Source organism: Strix uralensis, chromosome 20 (assembly GCF_047716275.1).
Source record: "Strix uralensis isolate ZFMK-TIS-50842 chromosome 20, bStrUra1, whole genome shotgun sequence".
In the NCBI taxonomy this organism is placed as follows: Eukaryota; Metazoa; Chordata; class Aves; order Strigiformes; family Strigidae; genus Strix; species Strix uralensis.
In genome coordinates this window covers 7,351,328-7,372,152 of record NC_133991.1, presented here as the reverse complement: position 1 = coordinate 7,372,152, position 20,825 = coordinate 7,351,328, and the positions used below count along the sequence as shown (strand labels likewise).

General features: G+C 38.8%; 1 protein-coding gene and 1 non-coding gene across 5 annotated transcripts in view; both read right to left on the bottom strand.

Annotated features, from left to right (window-relative positions):
* Window positions 1-16,858, bottom strand: part of CRCP (CGRP receptor component) — a 33,749-nt gene extending 16,891 nt beyond the window's left edge. The window contains exons 1-5 of one of the 4 annotated variants that reach the window (XM_074890263.1): window positions 16,691-16,855; window positions 15,507-15,739; window positions 12,511-12,543; window positions 9,063-9,161; window positions 5,713-5,807 (exon numbers count right to left, since the gene is read on the bottom strand). In XM_074890263.1, the coding sequence (XP_074746364.1) occupies window positions 5,713-5,807; window positions 9,063-9,071 (104 nt within the window). In that variant the 5' untranslated portion in view covers window positions 9,072-9,161; window positions 12,511-12,543; window positions 15,507-15,739; window positions 16,691-16,855. Of the gene's footprint in view, window positions 1-5,712; window positions 5,808-6,101; window positions 6,244-9,062; window positions 9,162-12,510; window positions 12,548-13,649; window positions 13,932-15,506; window positions 15,740-16,690 lie in introns of those variants that run through there. The other 3 variants (XM_074890261.1, XM_074890264.1, XM_074890262.1) reach the window with 3 other exon arrangements.
* A 92-nt stretch (window positions 16,859-16,950) lies between these two features.
* Window positions 16,951-17,021, bottom strand: TRNAG-GCC (transfer RNA glycine (anticodon GCC)). The gene has a single exon. It is a non-coding gene; the product is annotated as a tRNA-Gly (tRNA).
* Between the last annotated feature and the right edge of the window lie 3,804 nt (window positions 17,022-20,825).

Sequence of the window (20,825 nt, the reverse complement as noted above, 5' to 3'; positions counted from 1 at the left end):
ATGTGGAGTGGGCTTTGGAACATATGAAGCTCAGGCTGTGGGAGACAAAAATGTGGGCAGTTATGGGAGAAGGAAGTAGGTCTAAGGTTTGAGTTTGAGGGGAGGGTGTATGTTGTAGGAGGCGAGGATGTAGGATTACAATAGTGTAATCCTTCACAATTGAAAAAAAAATGTTCTCCTAGAAGACAAAAAAAATCACTTGCCTTTTGTTCAAGACCACATTGCATATCTGGGTAGACAGAACAGACAGCATATTGCTATAGTGCATAATAAATTCACAGATTCTAAAAAATAATAAAAAGTTACATACTATTGTGCAAATTAAGACTAAAAGTATCATATTTTGTCAGCAGCGAGCCAAATATTTGCAGCACTTATATTTTAACCAAAACTTCATTTATGTGTCTTGGTATTGCCCATTTTTTAGCTACTGAACTGCTAGACTGTATCTAAATATACATGCACGCACATTTTGCTTTTCTAGTAAGAGATCTATAGGCATGGGTAAGAAAAAAACCAGTATTAGTGCCAAGATACAGCACACAGAGCTAAAAAACCCTAAAACATCTCTGGCTGTGCAAAGGCAAATTTATCCTCAGGAATGTATGTTTTTCAGTTGCTAAGAAAACCATAAAGTAACTGCAGTATACATTACCATGTACTTTATTACTAGCTGAAAATACTTAAGTGAGTCAAACCCTATGGTCTTGAGTCAACCACGGCAACTCATGTAGAATGTTGTCTGAATCAAGATCACAGGACCTGCCTTACAGATGAGCAGTCCCGAGCCAAGGTCTGTGAAATCACAGTACCAGTCTGCGCACGGTCTGTGCAACATACAGCGCTGTGTTCTCCTCAGGGGTTACCACTGGACTTCCATGTCAGTACATTTGTCCAGGATGAAATCTGAGGGCTGGCTGATAATGGTATCTGAATGCAAAAAAAATGAGCAACACTGCTGCAGATGAAAGGGTTAATGTCCAATCAATTCAGCAGGAAACACAATAGTCTTTTTAAAGACTATTAACTGATGCTGTTCTTAAACTAGCACCATTCTGACATTGGTGTTGAATATTCACTTTGAAAGCTCTGGAGGAGACAAAAATTACAAAGTAAATCATTCAGCCTTTAATATTGTAGAGGTTTACATTTGTTGTAATTTTTGGCAGTAATGAGGGAAAATACTTTCTAAAAGTACTGCTGATTTTCAGCTCAACGCTTCCTCGAATGTGTTGATTTAAAGACAAAAAGGCCAATGTTTATGTCCAATTTTAAAAAATTATAATAATAAGCAGTGATTGGAAATTTGATTATTCCAAAATTAGATCCAAGATAGGCTATCAGTAACAGGAAGAAGTACAAGTAGACCCAATTTTCATTTAACTGTAATTACAGAGTGCAAGCTGAATAAATATTCTTTTCATGCAATGCCATTCTCACTACCTTACAAAATATGAAGCCATTCCAGGGACTAAAACTGGAAAATTAACTGCTAGTGGCATCCTGTATTTCCAAGTACAACATGGCTTACTGTACTGTAGAGTTAGCCAAAGCTTGAGGCCTCAACAAGGTAATAATAAAATTCACTATAAAGTCAGTTCAGAGATTTTAATTTAAAAAAAAAAAAAAATCTCAGTTCTACAGTTTCAATTTTACCGAAATAACTGATGACAAGGAAAAAAACTGTGCTTTACCATACTTTACTGACCTCAGCAGTGAAATACATATTTAGATGTTTGAATTTTCTCCATTTACCAAGGCAGCTATCTGGAATGACTCTGAAAGGTTTAAGTTGTTTGTACAAGTTAGTATTCATTTTTAAGATATGCCTTTTAGGAAATCTAATTTTTTTCTGCCTGTAACACTAATGAGAAAAATCCATCACAAAATAGATGGGTAACAGCAGAAGAGATATGTTGGTCTGTTAATCAGTAGTATTTGAGTAGCAAATATCAGCATTAACAAAGAAAAAACTTGAGGCAATTTTACAAGTACTGCACCATTTGCCAGCTCAATGCTAGCAGCTCTCTAACTGAAGCCAGAACATTTCAGAACATCACGTGTAGCCTGACAAGCAATGCATTCTGCATGGTAAGTACTGTAGGGTTGTGGAAGAAGGGCAGGAAAAATGAGAATTCACTTGACTAAAAGCCCTGTTCTTTAAATGAATATGCCTCAATTCTTGATGCTTCGCTGGATGGTGTCTGGTTTTTCTTTACTACCTTGTGATCTCACACGCACTAGCACAACCTAGTGCTTGAGTGCTGCAATAACATGCTGAGTGGGGAAAGTCAGCTCATGACACTACCTCCCTCCATCAGGTTTTTAGATATAGCTGCAAACCCTTCTTTTATTTAAAGCCCTGAAGTCTTTGTATCAGAAAAGAAGCTGCTGAACCTAATTAACAGCATAAACACACTGCTTAATTGTTTCCTCCTTGATTAAAGGCAGAGTCATAACAAGGAATTTAAACCACAGAGGAAGCAGTCTAAAATGACCAGGTGCTTCTGACCGGTTGTGCTTTTTAACCAGATCCTCTATTCTTTTTGCAACGAGAAAACAGAAAACGCTGCTGTGCCCTCATTGAGCACAGACACCAACTAACACACATCTTAAATCAAACCTTCAGAAAACTCTCACCAGCAGAGACAGCATATGACCAGCTAAGAGATTAAGGGAGAGAGAACATCTTTGAATGCCTTACCCAGAAAGGAAGTAGCAGACAGACTCTGGAGTTCATTACTGTTTGTGGGAGGAAAGGTCATTACAGTGAGATCACGTAAGCAAGGTCCTGGAGAGCAAACACTGCAGGTTCTTTCCTCTCAAAGGGGAAGAAAGCTCTCTACCAGATAACTGGAACAAAATCACTAAGTGAAGTCTTTTATACAAATACCACCACCATCCCACAGAATGGAAATGATTAAAGCCTTTAGTTTTTCATTTATTTAACAACAAAGCAGTGCTGAAATGATCTTGGTTATGAACCAAAGGGTAGTACAAAATTTCCTTGGAGGCATTACTATTTTAAGTAGTTTAACATGAAGTGCATTATATAGTAATTGCACACCATATGCTTTCTGTGTTTTGGTGCGAAGAGGCTGACAGATGGGCTCTGATACTTCTACCTTGAAGTGTCTGAAAGGAAAAGATTAGAAGAAAGAAGAAATGCCAAGATCACACTAAGCAATTCTGTTCCTTATATTCTAAAGTACATGGCAAATACAGAGCTGGCAAGTACTTTACCAGATGACAAAGATATTAACAAAGCAAAAATTGTACAGGATGCTCAAGAAACTAAGGTATCACAGTCCAATCTGAGTTCTGGTAAGACATAAATGTGGTAAATTTCTAACCTAAACTAGTGGTTGGCTCTCCACTCTCATCCTTCTGCCATTATGCAGAAGGAAATTACTTGGGAATAATTCTCTTGCTTAACTTAGACTGATTCAGAGAAAATGGAGAAAGAGGATGGTACCTAAAACCAAAAGGTACCTCCTAGCATCCATAAAAAAAATAAAATAGTCAAAAAGATCATTTGAAACTTGTAACTATTTCAACCTTTGCAGCAGTGCTATGTTCAAGCTCACAGAACAAGCAGGCGTGGGAAGGTGAGCATTTGGGTAGATCCTCTACAGAACAGGTAGGCGCTACGGGAGACTGAGAGATTCTGTAGCTACAATTTTCTGTGTTACGACCCAACGTCGTTTAGTACTTCACTCCTGGAGACCCCATACAGGGGAGCAGATGCAGTCAAGATATCTAACATGATAACAGACTCCCCAGCAAGTTTGTAAGAGTTAACCCTGAGGTCCTGGTCAAATTCCACCTGAAAGAAATTTAGAAATGACCTTTAAAACAATAAGAACTCTTTGACTTTTAATGGGACTCTTATATCTAACTCATTCAGTTACTTCTGAAAAATCCTATGCTGCCTTTTTAACTGCCGCTGGCTTTTTGTTGCGATACAGCATTCTTCTGGAGCTTCCCTAAACTGTTGCTCTGTACAGACTGAACAAACTTATTTCACTTCAAACAGCATGACTATTTCACATTACCAGAAATGAAGGATGCTCACTACTTAAGAAATAGTTTGCTGACAATTTGAAGATACTCTCTTTCATTTCCATACTGTCAGCTCTTTACAGTAAAGAGAGCATCTTCTCCATCCTTCAACACCTCCATGTCAGAAAATAATTATGATACCTTGCCCACTACATAGATTAGTATCCTGCTATATAAAATGAGCTATGGGAGGACTAAACACTGACATACTGACCTGGCAAATTTAGTTCTACAGAAGAAAGCACTACAAGCCAAGTTACAATACCCATGACAAAGCTTCCAAGCACCCCTGTGTCTGCAATGACAGCAATACTGTGATCCGAGCTGCTGATATACTGGATGTGAGCATAATTGTTTGTAGAGAGGGGGCACTGGAAGTCTACAAAATAGCCGACAATCTGCTTTCTACTCAACTTACTATACTTTGGACAGGGTAAAAACTTGCCTTGTAGCACTGCACTCTCCAGATGTTCTCACTTTGCATTTCTTTACGTGACACAACCAAATCATTAGTAAGAGTCTCCTTCCCAGAGCATGAACTTCTTGGGAGTCCTTCCAACAGGGAAGAAAAATGCAGTCGATGCCTATACCACATAAACTACTCCTTCATGGTGAAGGAGTCATTTAGAAGAAACTAAATCTTTGTTCTTTCTGCTTTAAAATTCAGATGACTGATTAGAGCTATCCAAGCAAGTAGATAACTGATTCAATTTCTTTTGGGTCTGACTATTTATGACAGGCTTCACTCACACTCTGTAGAGAGGTTTGAGAGGATTATGCATTTCAAGCACTGAGAACAGGCATTCACATCACTGCCAAAGAGGAAAAATGCCCTTTGAATCTTCCTGTAATCGTGAAGGAAATCTTTTATTTTCTATGCAGGACTTCCCAAAATAAGAAGCATAAACTGTATTTTCAGCTTTACTAGAAACTGCAGGGGACAGGAGAAGGTTGACTGACACAATGCTTAGGTAACTGAAATGCACACCTCAGAAATCCTAGTGGATGTATCAGTGGACAAACAGCACAAAAAGAGAAGATGATCGTCTTAGTTTGCTAAATGCCAACCAGAAAGCATAACCCTGAGAGATTATCTCTAGCAGCTGGGGTTCACAGATTCACATAAAACTTAACTTCAGAATAATATTTGTTCCCATACATCTATACCAGAATCTTATTTACTCACTACCTCCCTGCAATACAGCCACCTTTTTTGCTTCTTAGGAATGAATGTATTTTTGCTTAAGGAAGTTCATAAAAATAAGACTGATAATAAACCGTGGTTGGGTTGGGGGTTTTTTGCAGTTCTCTTACTGTGTTCAAAACCCATTTAAATGTCTTCCTCAGAAGACATTTTATGAACTCTACTTTGCACTTGAGACCATGTGAAACCATGCTAAAAAACAACATACTGACAAGAATCTGTTTGAGAAATACATTGGTAAACACAGGCCCACTTAAGGAAATACTCATCCATGTAGGCGTTAATGAGTGCAGGAAAAGATGTTTGGATGAGTATTTAAATAACGGCAGAAAATAATTAAAACACATCGATCAAATCCAGACAGATTATCATACTGTGTACATGGGGATCAGTTTTTCAGCATTGCCACGAGTTTATGCTTTTATCAAAGGCACATGTCTACTTACTTGGTTAGCTTATGGCCTTTCATCGCTATGAGGAAATCTCTCACAGTCTCAGGACTCTGGTATCTACAAGGTGTTTTTGAAATGTACTTCAGTGTCTGCAACAGATAGAAAGTATACATTATTTCACAGTTACTATTTGCTTTACCAGTTGTGTATGAAACTGATTTTGAAAAGTCTCCTCAGTACTACTCATAAAAACTGGAAAAGTCAATTCAGGTTTTAGAGTTTGGCTTTTTACTTTTTTTTTTTTTTTCCCTTAGCAGTGGGAAGTGCTGTCACAGATGACAGATCACCCACATTTTTCAGACTTCAGTAGGACTACACTGGTATTTGCTGAGGGAGTAAGAAACAGGCAATATGTAACTACAACTTTATGTGAAGGAAATTACATTAGTACTTATCCAGAAAGCCCCAGTGAATTCATTCTGTGAGGACATGATCCAGCCAGCTCATTACACATCCAGGTGAGAATTACAGCTTTGACTAGTCCCTCTGTGGCTCTGGATGGCCATTTATCTGATCTGTTGAAAGCCCAAAGTCCTATGTTGAAGAGTACAGGAAAGGAGTGAGTTTTAGCTCTATCTGCTAAAAAAGCACCTGATGTTTATGAAAGACATTTGCTTTCTTGATTTAAAATAATCTCAGGTGATGCTAAGACTGTGATCAAGACATACTTACAGCTATGCTGAACAGTAACACTCATTTACTTTTCCTTGTAAAACCAACATACATTTACAGATTGAAAGATAGTTTAAAAAGATAGGTACCAAGATATGAGGGTTGGGGCGGGGTGTGTGTGTGTGTTTAATTTTTGTTGGTTTATTTTTTGTTTTTTAAAAGCAGTAACACTTCAGAAAAGTTGAATACTATTCATCCTTAAAACCATGTTACCTTCTGCCAAGTTTTCATGTGCTCAGTGCCAGGGATACTCTCACTGCCAACCCATAAATAACTCATTAAGCTCTCCAGTCTATGGTTGTTTTCATCCTTTATATGCATATTTGGCAATGCTTTCTTAAAGTTCATAGAAGCAGGTTAGGTGGGTTGTCATGAAAATCTACAACAATACTGTAGTATTAGAAATGTTTTTCTGACTTGAGATAATTTATCTGTACTCCATTTTTTTACATGTAATACCTACTAATCTCAACTAAATATTGCAGGTGTTACATCCGCTTGCTTTTTTTAACATACCACGACACCTAGCAGACAGATAATACATAATGTAACTTGACCTGAGTTTAAAAAAAAATGTGGATAAAAACCCACACAAATTGCTGTCTTTTCACTGGAAGTAGCTTAAAATCTTCCTGAAAGTTGCTTTTTGCTTTGATTAGACCCCAAAATGAAGAGTGGAAATAATGAGCATTAATGGAAAAGTCAAGGAAATCCTTGCATTGTCTGCATTGTGTGCATCAGCAACTGAAGGATTTAAGAGTATTGTCAGTGCTTGTTCTGAATTAAGGAAGAAAATCTTCATCTGTTCATACTGCATAGCTATACATAAAGCTTAAAAGAATCAATACAACTGACTCATGATGCACTAACTGGATTGCAAATACAGAGATGTGTGGTAGGATATCACATGCACAGATTATCTGTAATAATAATAAAATACCATAAAATTCTATATGATACTCTATATTAGTTTCTTTCTAAGAAAATCTTTAAAATCAGAATTTGTATTTGGAAAGTTAGAAACCAAAAAAGCTGAATCAGTATTCACAGAGCAGAAAACAACAGGTACTGGGAAAAAAAGAGCTGCAAGATCAGTATGGCAAATAAAAACATATGCAAATGTATTTCCAGGGTATTTCCATTAAAATCTGTTATCATTTTTAAATGATAGGTAAAGGAAAACAGATTTCAACAACACAGGATAATTCATCCTACTTAACAGATAGAGTGTTGATGAAATATGAATCACTGGTACTCTTAAGCACTAGTTTCATTGGACTACTGAGAAATATACTTAAAAAGCCCAATAAGGTGTTAGATAACCATCCTTTTTGTTAAGCCCTGTCTGATGTTTTCAGATAAAATGAAGTTGTTATTCACCACTAATGACTGAAATGAAATCATCATATTGTCATGTAATAAAATTATTTAATAGGAGTAACTTCTTTTCCAGTTTAGTCTTTTTTTGGCAATTTTAAATCAATTAAAACACCAGACATACAGCAAAACATAGCTCCAGTTTAGCAAGCTTCACCTAGTTATTTCAGTAGTAACGGATACAAGCCTGCACAGAGCTCATGAAGACATACTCAGCATGATCAAAGACAATCCCATAAGATCAAATTCAGGTTTTCTTTCAAATATAGAGAAAATACACCTAGAGCTTACATCAGCTTCACTCCATGCACAAAAACAAGCATCCTATAGGTATTTAACATATAGCACTATAACAAGACAATTAAAGCTTTAAGGTGCACTCTGACAAAATATACTTACAGGATCTTTCTCAGCTGTTTCAAAGAGGTACAGGAAGACTGTTAGTCTCCGTGCAGATTTGAGTTAGATATTTTGTAAGCCCCTATTTTGTTGAATATGGGGCTTAGGAATTACAACTCTATACCTTTTCAAACAAAGCCAGAACTAAAACAAAAACAAAGCCTAGGCCAAATCTTATTCACATGAGTAGTTCCACTGCTCAACGGGATTACTCATGCAAGCAAGGCAAGCTGCTTTCAACTTGCTGCCAATTGTGGTGCTACTCATGCAGTTCTCCGACACAGACACAACAGGTCATACTGCAAGTCTGTTCTGAAGTTGCTAATTTGAGGTATTTCAAATGTTAATATTTGTATTTTACAATTTTAAAAGTTCTTCCTAGCAATAGATTAAACATTTATTACCAATCTGACATCCAACTGATGTTGCTATCTGTACATGTGATTTTGTTCTTTTGACAAAAAAAAACCCCACTCTATTTTAGTTGGAAATTATCAGTTTAATTCTGTTAATAAAAAAATACCATGTGATCCGTGCCTCAGCTTTGAAATCATGATTACATGGTATCATCAATTCATCAGATGATAGCAAGTTCTGCCCTAGGTTTTAAAAGGATAGAATATTTGGAATAAAAAAATCCCCACAAAACAGTTAGAAACCAGGGCGGTTTTTTTATTCTTTTTGCGACAGATTTTAATAAGAGCAGCTGCACACCTCTCCCCTGACAGCACAGTTAGCCTACAACCTGAATAAACTAACAGAGAAGTGGCATATAAAATATTTTACTGTGTTTTTTAATAGGGGAAATTTGATACAAAATTATTAATACACAGATCTAAGGATGCAAATACTCCAGTTTAGGGTAATTTGCAAAGGAATTTCACAGTGCTACTCACTTCATACATGATTGTGTTCAGATTCTGCTGACCGGAGCTCTGCTTGTTTTTTCCACTCTCTTTGCGCTGCTGCTTAAGATCAGTAAGTAACTGGAACACCTGGGGGGGAAAAATAAAGTGTTTGAGACCATATGACAGTATTTTACCTAAAAATATTACAGCAGGAAAACATAAATGAACAATACAAAATCCTAGCAACCAAGCAACAACAACAAAAAAGCGTGGCTTCTTTGGTGACTGCACCAGCAATTGAAATGAAAAATGTTTTGGCACCAGAATGATGAATAGGTATGTAAATTGTTTTTAAAAACTTGTGACTATTTTAAACAGATTTTCAGCACTTGTTAAATGTTATCCAAGAGCCCCAAAGGAGAAGCTGCCAGGATGAATCTATCCTACTTGTATATCTTATCTCATGTCCTGAACAGAGTTGGGTCATACCCTGCTGTACTGGCACGGGGCTCCCACTTAAATATGAGTGATGCTTGAAGCAAGATGTCACCGAAGTTTATGGCCCTACTGGATTTGTTATGACAGATGTACCTATAATATTAAAATGGATATATATTCTGTCTCACAGAAATGCAATTTTACATTATCTGGAAAAAAAAAAAGTGAACTCTACACCTGTCACACTGCCATGAACTAAATAAAGGTTTGACCTATAGATGCTCCTAAGATTAGTGATCCTATTGTAAACTCCAGTGAAGTTATTCATAACAGTAAACATTACAGTGACCAGCATGGTGTTATGGTATGTTAAGACACAAAGATTAAATTAGCTCCCTATTTCATCACAACAGTGTAATACAAGCAGACATTCCTGAAAAGAATGTAATAAAGTTGTCTTCACATTTATGATGTAGTGAATATTAATGTAGGAGAGAGATTCAGAGGGTAAGTCTGAAGGCAAGGAAGACGTTCCGATTTTTGCAACTGTGCTTTATCAAATCTGTTGCAACACAACATCTTTATTCATCATAGCTAGATAGGCAGCAAAATGTTAAGACAGCATCACAATTACTCTTTTATTATCATATTGAATTACATTAGATTGAAATTTCTTCAGATGTTTTGCTTCAGGCTTTATAGTATATCCAGAGCCAATAACCACAGCAAAGTAACAGACCACTTCTGTTTATTCCCTGATTTTTAGCTAGCTTCGTTCAAGATCCAGATCCAATGGCATTATAAACTGACCACTCCATAGAAATAAAATACAAACATTTCTAGACAGTGAGAAATAAGAACATTACCAGCTACAAATCCTGCAATTACTCTACACTGCATCTTCTATGAAAAAGGAAGACCTTGTGTATCAACCACCAGTAGTAAATCCTCACCTGAAGCAAAAACAGAAGCTATGAATTTTTAGCTAATAAATATTTGAAGAAAATATAGCCAGTGACAACGAGATACAAAATGACAACTCCAAACTCACAGAATAAATGTAGGCATAGGACATACAACATGTCAGTCCTGAATACTCCTTTCAAACACCACTTTTGGTGCAAAATATTACCTCGAGAAAGAGAATGTTAGCTATGCCAGTCAAATTGCAACTGGAAAGCGGAGCAAACAGAAAGGGATCAGTAGTTTTGGGGGAATCAGTACTTTGAAGGGCAGTGAAAAGCCATGCCCCAGAAGCCTATAGCTGCAGACACTGCAAATCCCTTCCTGCAAAGAATCTAAAAGCTGCATGCGTGACAACCGTGCTGTGAAAGGGAAATGAGAAATAAGCACTCGCATCAGTAACTTCATTTTCCACTTCCTTTTGCTCTTTTTCAACACATTGTTGGTACATTCACCAACAAAAACACTCAGCTGAATAAAGTTCTGACTGAAGAGCATGAAGAATGGATCTTGCAATTCTCCCTACTCTGGACCATACCTTTAGGACACCTACAGATTTTACATAATGTGACTGACACCACTACTTGAACCTAGATTCCAACAAATATCCCAGCGAACGAAGAAGGAAGCAGAGATGATTTTGCAATAACTAATCTCTGAAATACTTGCTATTTTCTGTACTGCAATAGTACACGCTTTTAACAAACAGACACTTAATACTAGTTTGGCTGACACAGTATCATCTATTTCTTAGGCAAGACAGTTCTTTCCAAGTACCTCATTAAAGCTCTGCTAAGAGTCACCAGATGGTTGCTCTGCTGTATGCACAGATGCAGCTCAAGAGAAAATATTTCAAGATTTCAGAATAGGATGAAACAGCTGTGCAACTTTCAAGCTTCAGCAATAAAACAATATAAACAAAGCTCAAAACAAAACATTATTAAGACAGCTAAAAAAGTTACATTCATAAACAAAGCGCTGAAATCCTTCCATTACCTGGCTGAAGTTAAACCAACAAGAACACTACATATCTTTTTACCGCTCTAAAAAAATCCCTTTGCTCAGGAGAGGTAAAATGATTCAGAACTTATCTACACCAGAAAATAAGATTGGTTTTTTGTTTGTTATTTGTATGCCAATATTCATCATTTGTTATGACAGGGCACTGTAGCTTCCCCATGACACCAGATCAAGGTATATCACTGGCCTCCAGAACTGTTTATCCTGAGTAACACACCTCAGATCAGCAAACTGCCTCATGCTTACTATAACCTAACCTGCTTTGGAAACACCTCGAGATCTTTAAAAAAATACTGTTAAGCATTCAAGGTGTAAGACTGCATTTCCAGCAGCACTGGCTTTAATAAAACCATGCATTAATGAGTTATAGGTTCTCAGATGATACTGCACATCACAAGGTTAAAGTTAAATACGAAACATTGATTCTAGCAGCAGCCATCTGTGAAAAACGTTTTAATTTTTCTGCAAGAATTTTTATTTGCAGTATTAAAGAGACTCCAGGAATCAGTGTGTCACATAACCATAAGATAAAATTTTAAAAAAAGGTATTTTGGACATTGCTGCCCTGTTAGAGGTGTCAACGTTCCTGATCTGGAATTCGATGCACCATACATCACACAAAGCACCAGTAAATCCAGTGCACTTGCCCAAATACACAAGTGTTTAAAGATGTGGAGAATCAAATCCTAAATAACAAACCACCATACACAAGAGGATTCAAGAAACTAACCACACAGCCACAGCGTAGAAGTGACAAGGCTGAAGTTAAAGTTACTGACATTCCAAGGATCCACTCCTCATCTATTTGAAAAACATATTTATATCAGTTTTTATAGATTCTGGACCAACCAAATAATAATACAGTACCCACTACTAGTGAAAACTAAGAATTTTCTAGAAAACTAGATTTTCTTTAAAAAGCTTTTTTCTTAACAACAAATCAAATGGAAGGGGTGGAAATCACATACAGGTCTTACTGATTGCTGCTGGCAATTTTCAGCTTCCAAAGGAGTATACAAGTGACTGATTACAGCTTTAAACTGCTGGTTTAAAACCAGGAAGCAGATAAACTTACCTCAAAGTTACTCAGCAATGCTGCATTTGCATCCTTTCTAAAATGAAAAATGAAAACAATTAATTTATGCTCCAAATGAAACTGTCTAAAATGTTTCTTTGCAGAGTCACACAGACTCTAAAAGAACAGACACTACTTTCATAAAGTTTAAAAAAAAAATCATCACAAAGTCTATTTTTGGTGATTCTACAACTACCAAGTTGTTGCCGCTTCTGGAAAATATTTTTCCATATTGTTAGTAGAATCATTACATAAATATACAGTATATTTTGCACAATTTGCCCCATAAATCATAATACAGTATATTTTGCACAATTTGCCCCATAAATCATAATACACTTATACAACATAATCTTTTTACTCAGCCACGCTATCTCGTTCACTCACCCAATTTTACAAACTGAAACCAAACTGCCTTGCCTCTTCCTTACAAATATGGGCCTCCAGCTTTATTTGAATAAAGACTGGCAGGAAAAATTCAGATTATACACACTATTTATTTATTAGTCAGTACTACGGAAAAAGAAAATACAATTACTGGTTTTAGTATAATGTACGTACGTGTGTACAGATACAGCGTTGTATTTACACATACTGTACTGAGTTAAAAAAAAACTTATTGCATTTCCTCTTTATTTATTCTCTGAATCTTTATGTGGCTACTCCTTTATTAGCAGGGCAAGGCTGAGTTTCCCCATCTTCCACCAGCAAACACTTCCCCACTAATTCCGTACCAATTAATCAAGAATGGTTATCCACTGCTGGTAGACTCAATGCACTGAGTCGAGCGCATATTTAGACTAATCCTGCCTCTATTACTACCGAATATTGTAATTTTATATTTTTAAGTTTAAAAAGGGGAGAAAAACTGACGCAGAACATCCTATATTCCCCGAACAACACATTCTGCTGAGCAGTCAGTAGCCACAACAACAGAAAGTTTCCATACAAAAGGAAAAAAAAGGCCTTTCTCAGGTCTCTGCAACAGCTTATGAAAAAAAAAAAAAGAAAAAAGGTACAATGTATTGTTGAGCACCATCAACTGTTTGAATAGAACTGTCACGTTCATCACTTTCAAATGATTTAAATGCGTCCACAAACTTCCACAGGTTCTATCATTGTTTTTAAATGAAAAGGACCTTCTAAAATACGCTGAGATGAACTTCAACTTCCATTTCGCTGACTCGAGTGAAACTTCAGCAAGTGAGCTCACACATGCATTAGTTTTCATTCATGTTTTACAAACCATATAGCTTTTGTTGTTAGGTAAATGCAATTCTTCAGAATGTTTGCATTCAAGCTATTGCTACAGAAATCCCTATGGATCAAGGACATTCTTTGTGAGAAATAATAATGCTATAGAAGAATTATATTGGGAATTATTCTGTTAAATAAGTGAAAGGGTCATATAGAGTAAATACATTACTATATAAATGAGTCTGAGAAACCTATCTGAAGTCACATTATTTAAGACAATTGCTTCTTTTTTAATTCAAAACCACTCTGCCATTCAGAAAAATATTTTTTTCTTCTAACAATGGATAGCAAACAAGTCAGTCTCAACTCTTCAACAATTTTTGTTGTGCTGAAACACCAGAAGTATAAACTGATAAACAAGACCAGTTTCAAAAACTGTTGCAGATTTATAAAGCAGAGTACAATTTTCTTCAGTCCTAACTCTCATGAATCAACGATCAATTTTACATTCAGAAAACAAGTAGCTATAAATAATGAATTCTAATATATATTTTTAAATTGTCAACTAAACAGTATGTTTAATTTTTATGAGATTAGGACTTAAACAGAAAAGGAAAAATAGTCACGTTAACACCAATGTATAAACAGTTTTTAGAATCTTTAGATAGGTAATATTTGCCCAAATTTTAGACCAGACCAAAATATTATTGAGGTCTTCTGCATATATCAAAAACTACCTCAGTGTATGGCATCATACCTCTGCAAGTATCACTGACACTTCATGTTTTTAAATCTTCTGCTTAAAATACGTTGCATATTTGAACCACAACGTTTTCTGGAGGGTTCTTTTCTCTAGTAACAGATACTCCTGACATGGTAAGAACTTATAAGAGATTTTCCTAGTTGCAGAGCTTCCCTCTATGAAGGCCATCAGGCAGGAGGTACAAGATTAGGAAGATTAAATTCCAACAGCAATTCAAGTGCAAAATGGACTAAGTTGTTCCACTCCAATGCAAGGGACATCCATCCGTACCTCAGGACTTCAGCCTCCAGGTCTCTACCTCTGATGCACCTTCCTATTGGTACTACAACAGGCAGCACCAGCAAAAGAAGTTGGGCTACTCAAGGTATTAAAAACCAAGTGGATGTATAAGCAGCATCACAGACTTACTAGTCATGGTATCAAAAGCATCTTTCTCAGCAGGGCAAATCCTATCCTTCCTCACAGGCAACAGCAACTTTGAGCCTGTGTATGTGTTTTACAGCGTTTTTCAGTATATAACAGCAAGAACAGCTCATTTCCCTGCAGGCTGCTACTCATGTTAAGGGTAACGTAACACAAACCCATATTGCAGTGGATGCTTCTTATTTGTTACCTGCTTTTGAATTTTACAAATAGAAGACTTAATGATACTATATATATACAACATTATAGAAGATTTAAGGATAATAAAGCATCCATGGATAACATGGACTGCAGTAGCTCAGCTGACCTGGGTGGGTGCTGACAAACGTCCCTCGGGACTGGCATCCTCCATGCCCCCATGCACTAGAAATCAGCGCCACGTACACATACATAACCACACAACGTAAGGGGCTCCACAGAACTCAGGAGAATGAGTTTCAAAGCTTCAAAACAGGTAAAATCCTACTGGTTTGTGCCCAGGTAATGCTTACAAGACAGAAACACGCATAGCGCTGTCAGTGTAGGAAGGCAACAAAACTTGCTGCCTGGGACAGCAGCCTGGGGACTAGCTCATGTTAACTGCCCCAAATTATCAGCTAGCCAAAATTTTGACTTGCCTCTTGTGTTTGCAATTGCTGGTGCACACCCATTAAGTTTTCTCCTTCTTCAGCATATTCAGGTCCTACAATGAGTCATCTACCTGATGCTCACGGGAATAACTCTCCCAGAAGCCACAGCAGAGGATTCATGTTTCACCTCTCCCAGGGAAGAGGGAAGGGAGCACAAGGAGACAGGAGAGCAGGTGAGACGGGGAGGGAAGCTGGGATTCAAGCTGAGCCACGACACCTTTTGTCCAAACAAACACATGCTTCAGCAAGATTTTTAAAGCACACCAACCCCCCCTCAGTTTCTCATCTGAATGCCTGAACACACTGCTGGTTATAGGGATGTTAAAGGTCCAGTATACCCCCCATACAGATATACCCCCACATGGCAGGCAGGTCCATATATACCCCCCACACACACTGCAGGTAGGTCCATAGACATATACCCCCCACACATGTACCACAAGTAGGCCCATACAGATATACCCCCCCCAGACACACACCACAAGTAGGCCCATATAGATATACCCTCCTAGACACACACAAGTAGGCCCATATAGATATACCCCCCCCACAGACACACACAAGTAGGCCCATATAGATATACCCCCCCAGACACACACCACAAGTAGGCCCACACAGATATACCCTCCCCACACACACCACAAGTAGGCCCACACAGATATACCCCCCCCACAGACACACACCACAAGTAGGCCCATATAGATATACCCCCCCAGACACACACCACAAGTAGGCCCACACAGATATACCCCCCCCCACAGACACACACCACAAGTAGGCCCATATAGATATACCCCCCCCACAGACACACACCATAAGTAGGCCCATATAGATATACCCCCCCAGACACACACCACAAGTAGGCCCACACAGATATACCCTCCCCACATACACCACAAGTAGGCCCATATAGATATACCCCCCCCCCCCAGACACACACCACAGGTAGGCCCACACAGATATACTCCCCCCCCACAGACACACACCACAAGTAGGCCCACACAGATGCACCCTACACACACACACACACTGCAGCCAGGCCCATATAGATACACTCCCCACACACCCCCCAGCCCCGGAGCCCCCGCTGCCGCCACAGAAGGGTCGCAGCCGGGGGGGAAGCGGCAGCGGCCCCTTCCCACACCCTCCCTCCCTCCCCGCTCCTTACACCTCCATCTTGCTCGCCCCGGGCGCAGCCGCGCGCTGGAACCGCCCCTGACCGCCGCCTCGCCGAGGAACTGCGCTTTGTACTCAGGACGCCGCCCGGCGAGGGGAGTGCGGGCGAGGCCGGGCTTGAGCTGAAGGAGGTTTTGGCGGCCGGGACGGAAGCGGAAAAGGAAGGAGAAATAAATAAATAAATAAATTTTTATAAAAAAGAACAAAAATAATTAACTGCGTTGGCCGGGAAAGAAAGGAAAAAGAACCAGCTGCATTGGCCGGGAATCGAACCCGGGCCTCCCGCGTGGCAGGCGAGAATTCTACCACTGAACCACCAATGCCGGTGATGGAAGGTGTGTGCCGCCCCCCGGGCTGTAACTGCTGGGGACAGAGCCCATCCGAGTCACCCGCCTGCCAGCCCCTGCTGGGCAGGGCAAGGGGGAAACAGCCTCGCAGAGCTCCTTCCCCTCAAACCTCTAGTCCTGTGCAAACGGAACACGGTGAGGCTGAACTACCTGTGTAACACTCCTGGCGTCTTTTAAAGCACCCTGTACGTACAGGCTCATCACCATCACAGGTCTTTTCCTACCATCACTGTGATTCTTTCCCATTTAATCTATGTGCTATTAAATTTTGCAAGAGCCCTTTTTATTCTCGAGAAAACTTGAAGGCACTTCAGTGAGTGCAAACAGCTGAAAATCCTATTGGCTACAGCAAGGAAAATTGGCTCCGAGACTGAGAGCCAGGAAAACATTAATTATTTTGCCATTATCTCTCGGGAAAAATTTATATGCAAACACAACAATGCTCACTCCCCAAGGAGTCACATACACATACACTTGCTTGTTTGCAGCAGGGCTGTAAGAGCAATCTAGGGAACCAAATGTGTTAGACTTCTTGTGCCCACAATCTCCAGCTCGCAATACTAGCACAAAATCCACCAGCCACTCTTCTCTGCAGAAGCAAGCCAGAAGAAAGTCCACTCTCACTTTGGGACATGAATTCTCCTTGGAGTGTTGCAAATCCTCAAACAATTCTGAATAACATGAGCAAACTGCAGTGCTTCAGGAGCAGTCTTCAGTGCCAGGACAGTGGGCAACAAACAGCCCCGGCCCTAGGAACTATCACCATCAAATACCCAAATGCTGGGCAAAGTTTAAAAGCCTACTGCAAAGCTTTTTTGGCCCTTTTCAGTTGAAAACCCCTAAAAAAGTTTCAGTGGATTTGTGGACCCCATCACACACAGATTGTACTACAGATAGAAATTAATTTATACGCCAGAATCATTTGTCATTGAGTCCTATGGAAAAAGAGCCAGGGGAAAGGTCTTCAAACTGCAGACTGAAAGCCGCTGGTCTGACTCAGTGATAGGATGTAATGGATGCTGTCCTTTTTCATGTCAGGATTAACTGACCTTGTAAGTTGGCCAAAACCGGCACAGCAAATGCTCTGTAACATCTCTGCCATGTTTCAAACCCTGCACATGAAACTGCCAGTACACCAGTTCCCAGGCAGGCTAAAGGGAAGAAGAGAAGGGAAGGAATGTCAGCTTTCATCTGAAAACATGGTATTTCCAGACTATCAAATTTCAAAGTTTTGTTCCAGAAATCTACTAATCCTTGCCTGCCTCTCATCGCTCTCTTTAGATACGCGTTCAGAATCTTCAGCATATTCATTTTATTTCTCCTTTGCATCTCCTCTTTATATCTCTCCCCCAGCACCAATTTATCATATTCATTTTCACTGTTTCTCCAGAAGTTTCATTCCAGACCTTTGCTGATATACTTTTTTACAATCCATGATGACGATGCCTGATCCCAGCAGATGGGATGAATGAACATAATACAAATGCCTCTCTCAACAGCTTTTTTTTTTCCCAATATTCTTCCTAAATATTTTCCAATGAAGACATATAGCCTGTTAGAGTGTGAATACATAAATGGACCAGGTACAGGTCCACTAACACCATGCAAGGGGAAGGGGAATACCTAGGAGAGAACTCTCTACCTTTACGTACAACTTTTCAGGAGATGAGGTGATTAGCTCAATTCATGTTGTTTTTAATTGCTGCACTTTAGGTGTTAGACGGTTATGCTACACCATCCATAGGGAATGCAGACATAGGTTTTTCTAAATGTGCTTAGCATGTCAACATTTTAAGCATTGGTTTGTGATTGTTACCACTAAGGCTTGAAGAGAGAGGGGCCTCGGTATTAACTATTGAAAGCAGGGGGCCTAGTAATTGCTATTGAAAGCAGATCTGCAGGGTATTTGTATTCTTTGTCATGAAAGATGTTTACTGTATTCAGCATTTCGCTGATCACCCTATAGTGTCTTTTTTTCTTTTACATTCAAAATTCATTAAACAAAGTTGGGGGGTTTTTTAACAAAAAATGTCAGCACTGCTTCACATCAGTCTAGCTGACAGTGCGTTTGACTAGCACTTTCAGTCCATAAAGCTTTTTTTTTTCTTTTTCTAAACCAAAATGACAGTTAAAAAAGAATGTTTTTAAAGAAGGCGCATGGTAGCAGTTTAGGCCATCCTTTTTCTTCACCGGACTTAGTTATGAAAATCAGTTCTGTTATGAAAAGTGTATTTTTAGAAACCACTAAAGCACTCCTTCAGAGCTCCACTCCCCAAATATTGCACTCTTCCAACAATAAATGCACTCCGAAAGAAATAGTAACGCTGTGACTGATTACAAAAGCAAGTACAGATAAAGTTCAAACCTTTGAGGACATTAAAATATATTTAATTAAACTTTTCCATGCTGCAAAAAGGGGAACTTCCTCACTAGTATTACCTAATTGTACATCAGCTTGGAAAAAGGTGTAGCTGGGAATATTAACATATGAAGTGTCCCATTTGCTGTGCCAGAAGGGAAAATAAGTGGAAGAGCTTTCTCTCAGACCTTCCTTGGTATTTAACTGTGGGGTGGGGATTTGAGGGCTTAATCTTTCTATTTCACTAAGCAAATAAAATACTGAAAGAAGATGATGGGAAGTGGAGAGCCATCCAAACCAGAACAAATAGAGAAGGTAGTAGTAAGAATATGTTTCAGTGTGCATTAGAAAACCTATTTTGCAATTCTATTTCACTCTTTTCTCCTCAAAAAAGTTCAACTCTTGAGCTCCAAGCATCTTTAAGAAATCCTATTTCTTCAATGTCCTTTTTTATGATAATGACTTCTGCTCGGATTTACAGTTTGACTTCCATTTTTTATTATAAAAATATCGCTCTATAGTCTACATTACTTATTACACAGAAAGGATAGTTATTTCCTGTTTCATCTAAAAAATAGGGAAAGAGAGAATTAATAATCTCCTAGATACAAACTGGGACACAAGTTAAGCAGCATACTACAAGTAAACTAATCCCTATGAAGTTTGCTAAACACACAGTGATACTGCTGACAGATCCAATGTGAAAGCACACGTCCTTGCCACATGTAATATCAGACACAGATTAATAAAATCTTATTGACATAAATTCACTTTGGTTGTAAATTCAGTGCTTACGATTCTCCCAACACATCATCAGCCTCCTCTCAAAGCCCAGAGTAAGGACAAGGACACTCCTAAAGGGTGAACAAGACAAGAAAAGTGGTAAAAATGAGGGATTTCAGAGTAGGGTGGAACATGGTCACAAAATATCAAGGACTGTTTCCTGGTGTAAATGTCCTAGTGTAAAAAAGAAAAGGAGGTGAGTTGCAGAACTGAGAGAACAGTAGAAAAGGACAAGAGGGTTAGTTAAAGGGAAGAAAACAACCCAACAACGTGTGGATGACAAAGCTGGAATATGTTTCCTGAGCACTGTGAAAGGTTTGGACCATGCAAATGGGAAAATATTATACTGTAGCAGCACACTCAGTAAGGGAAACCAGCAAGTGTTCAGCTTTCTGTGGAGTGGCTGCAGAAAAGTGCTCAGTGTCTGAGGAGTTCCTGAGAAAGCGGTGCTGAGCTGTAGCTTTGTGAGTTGCTGCTCCCAAAGCTTGCTTGAGTTTTAAATCAGTTCTTTACTTCCATGATGTTTAGGGTTTGATGAGTTTAAGACACGGGCTATTTGCCAAGGCACAGAGCACAGCCTCACACCCTCACGCCCCACAGCCACAGTCTGAGTCTCACAGGAGCCTCCTTGGCAAGAG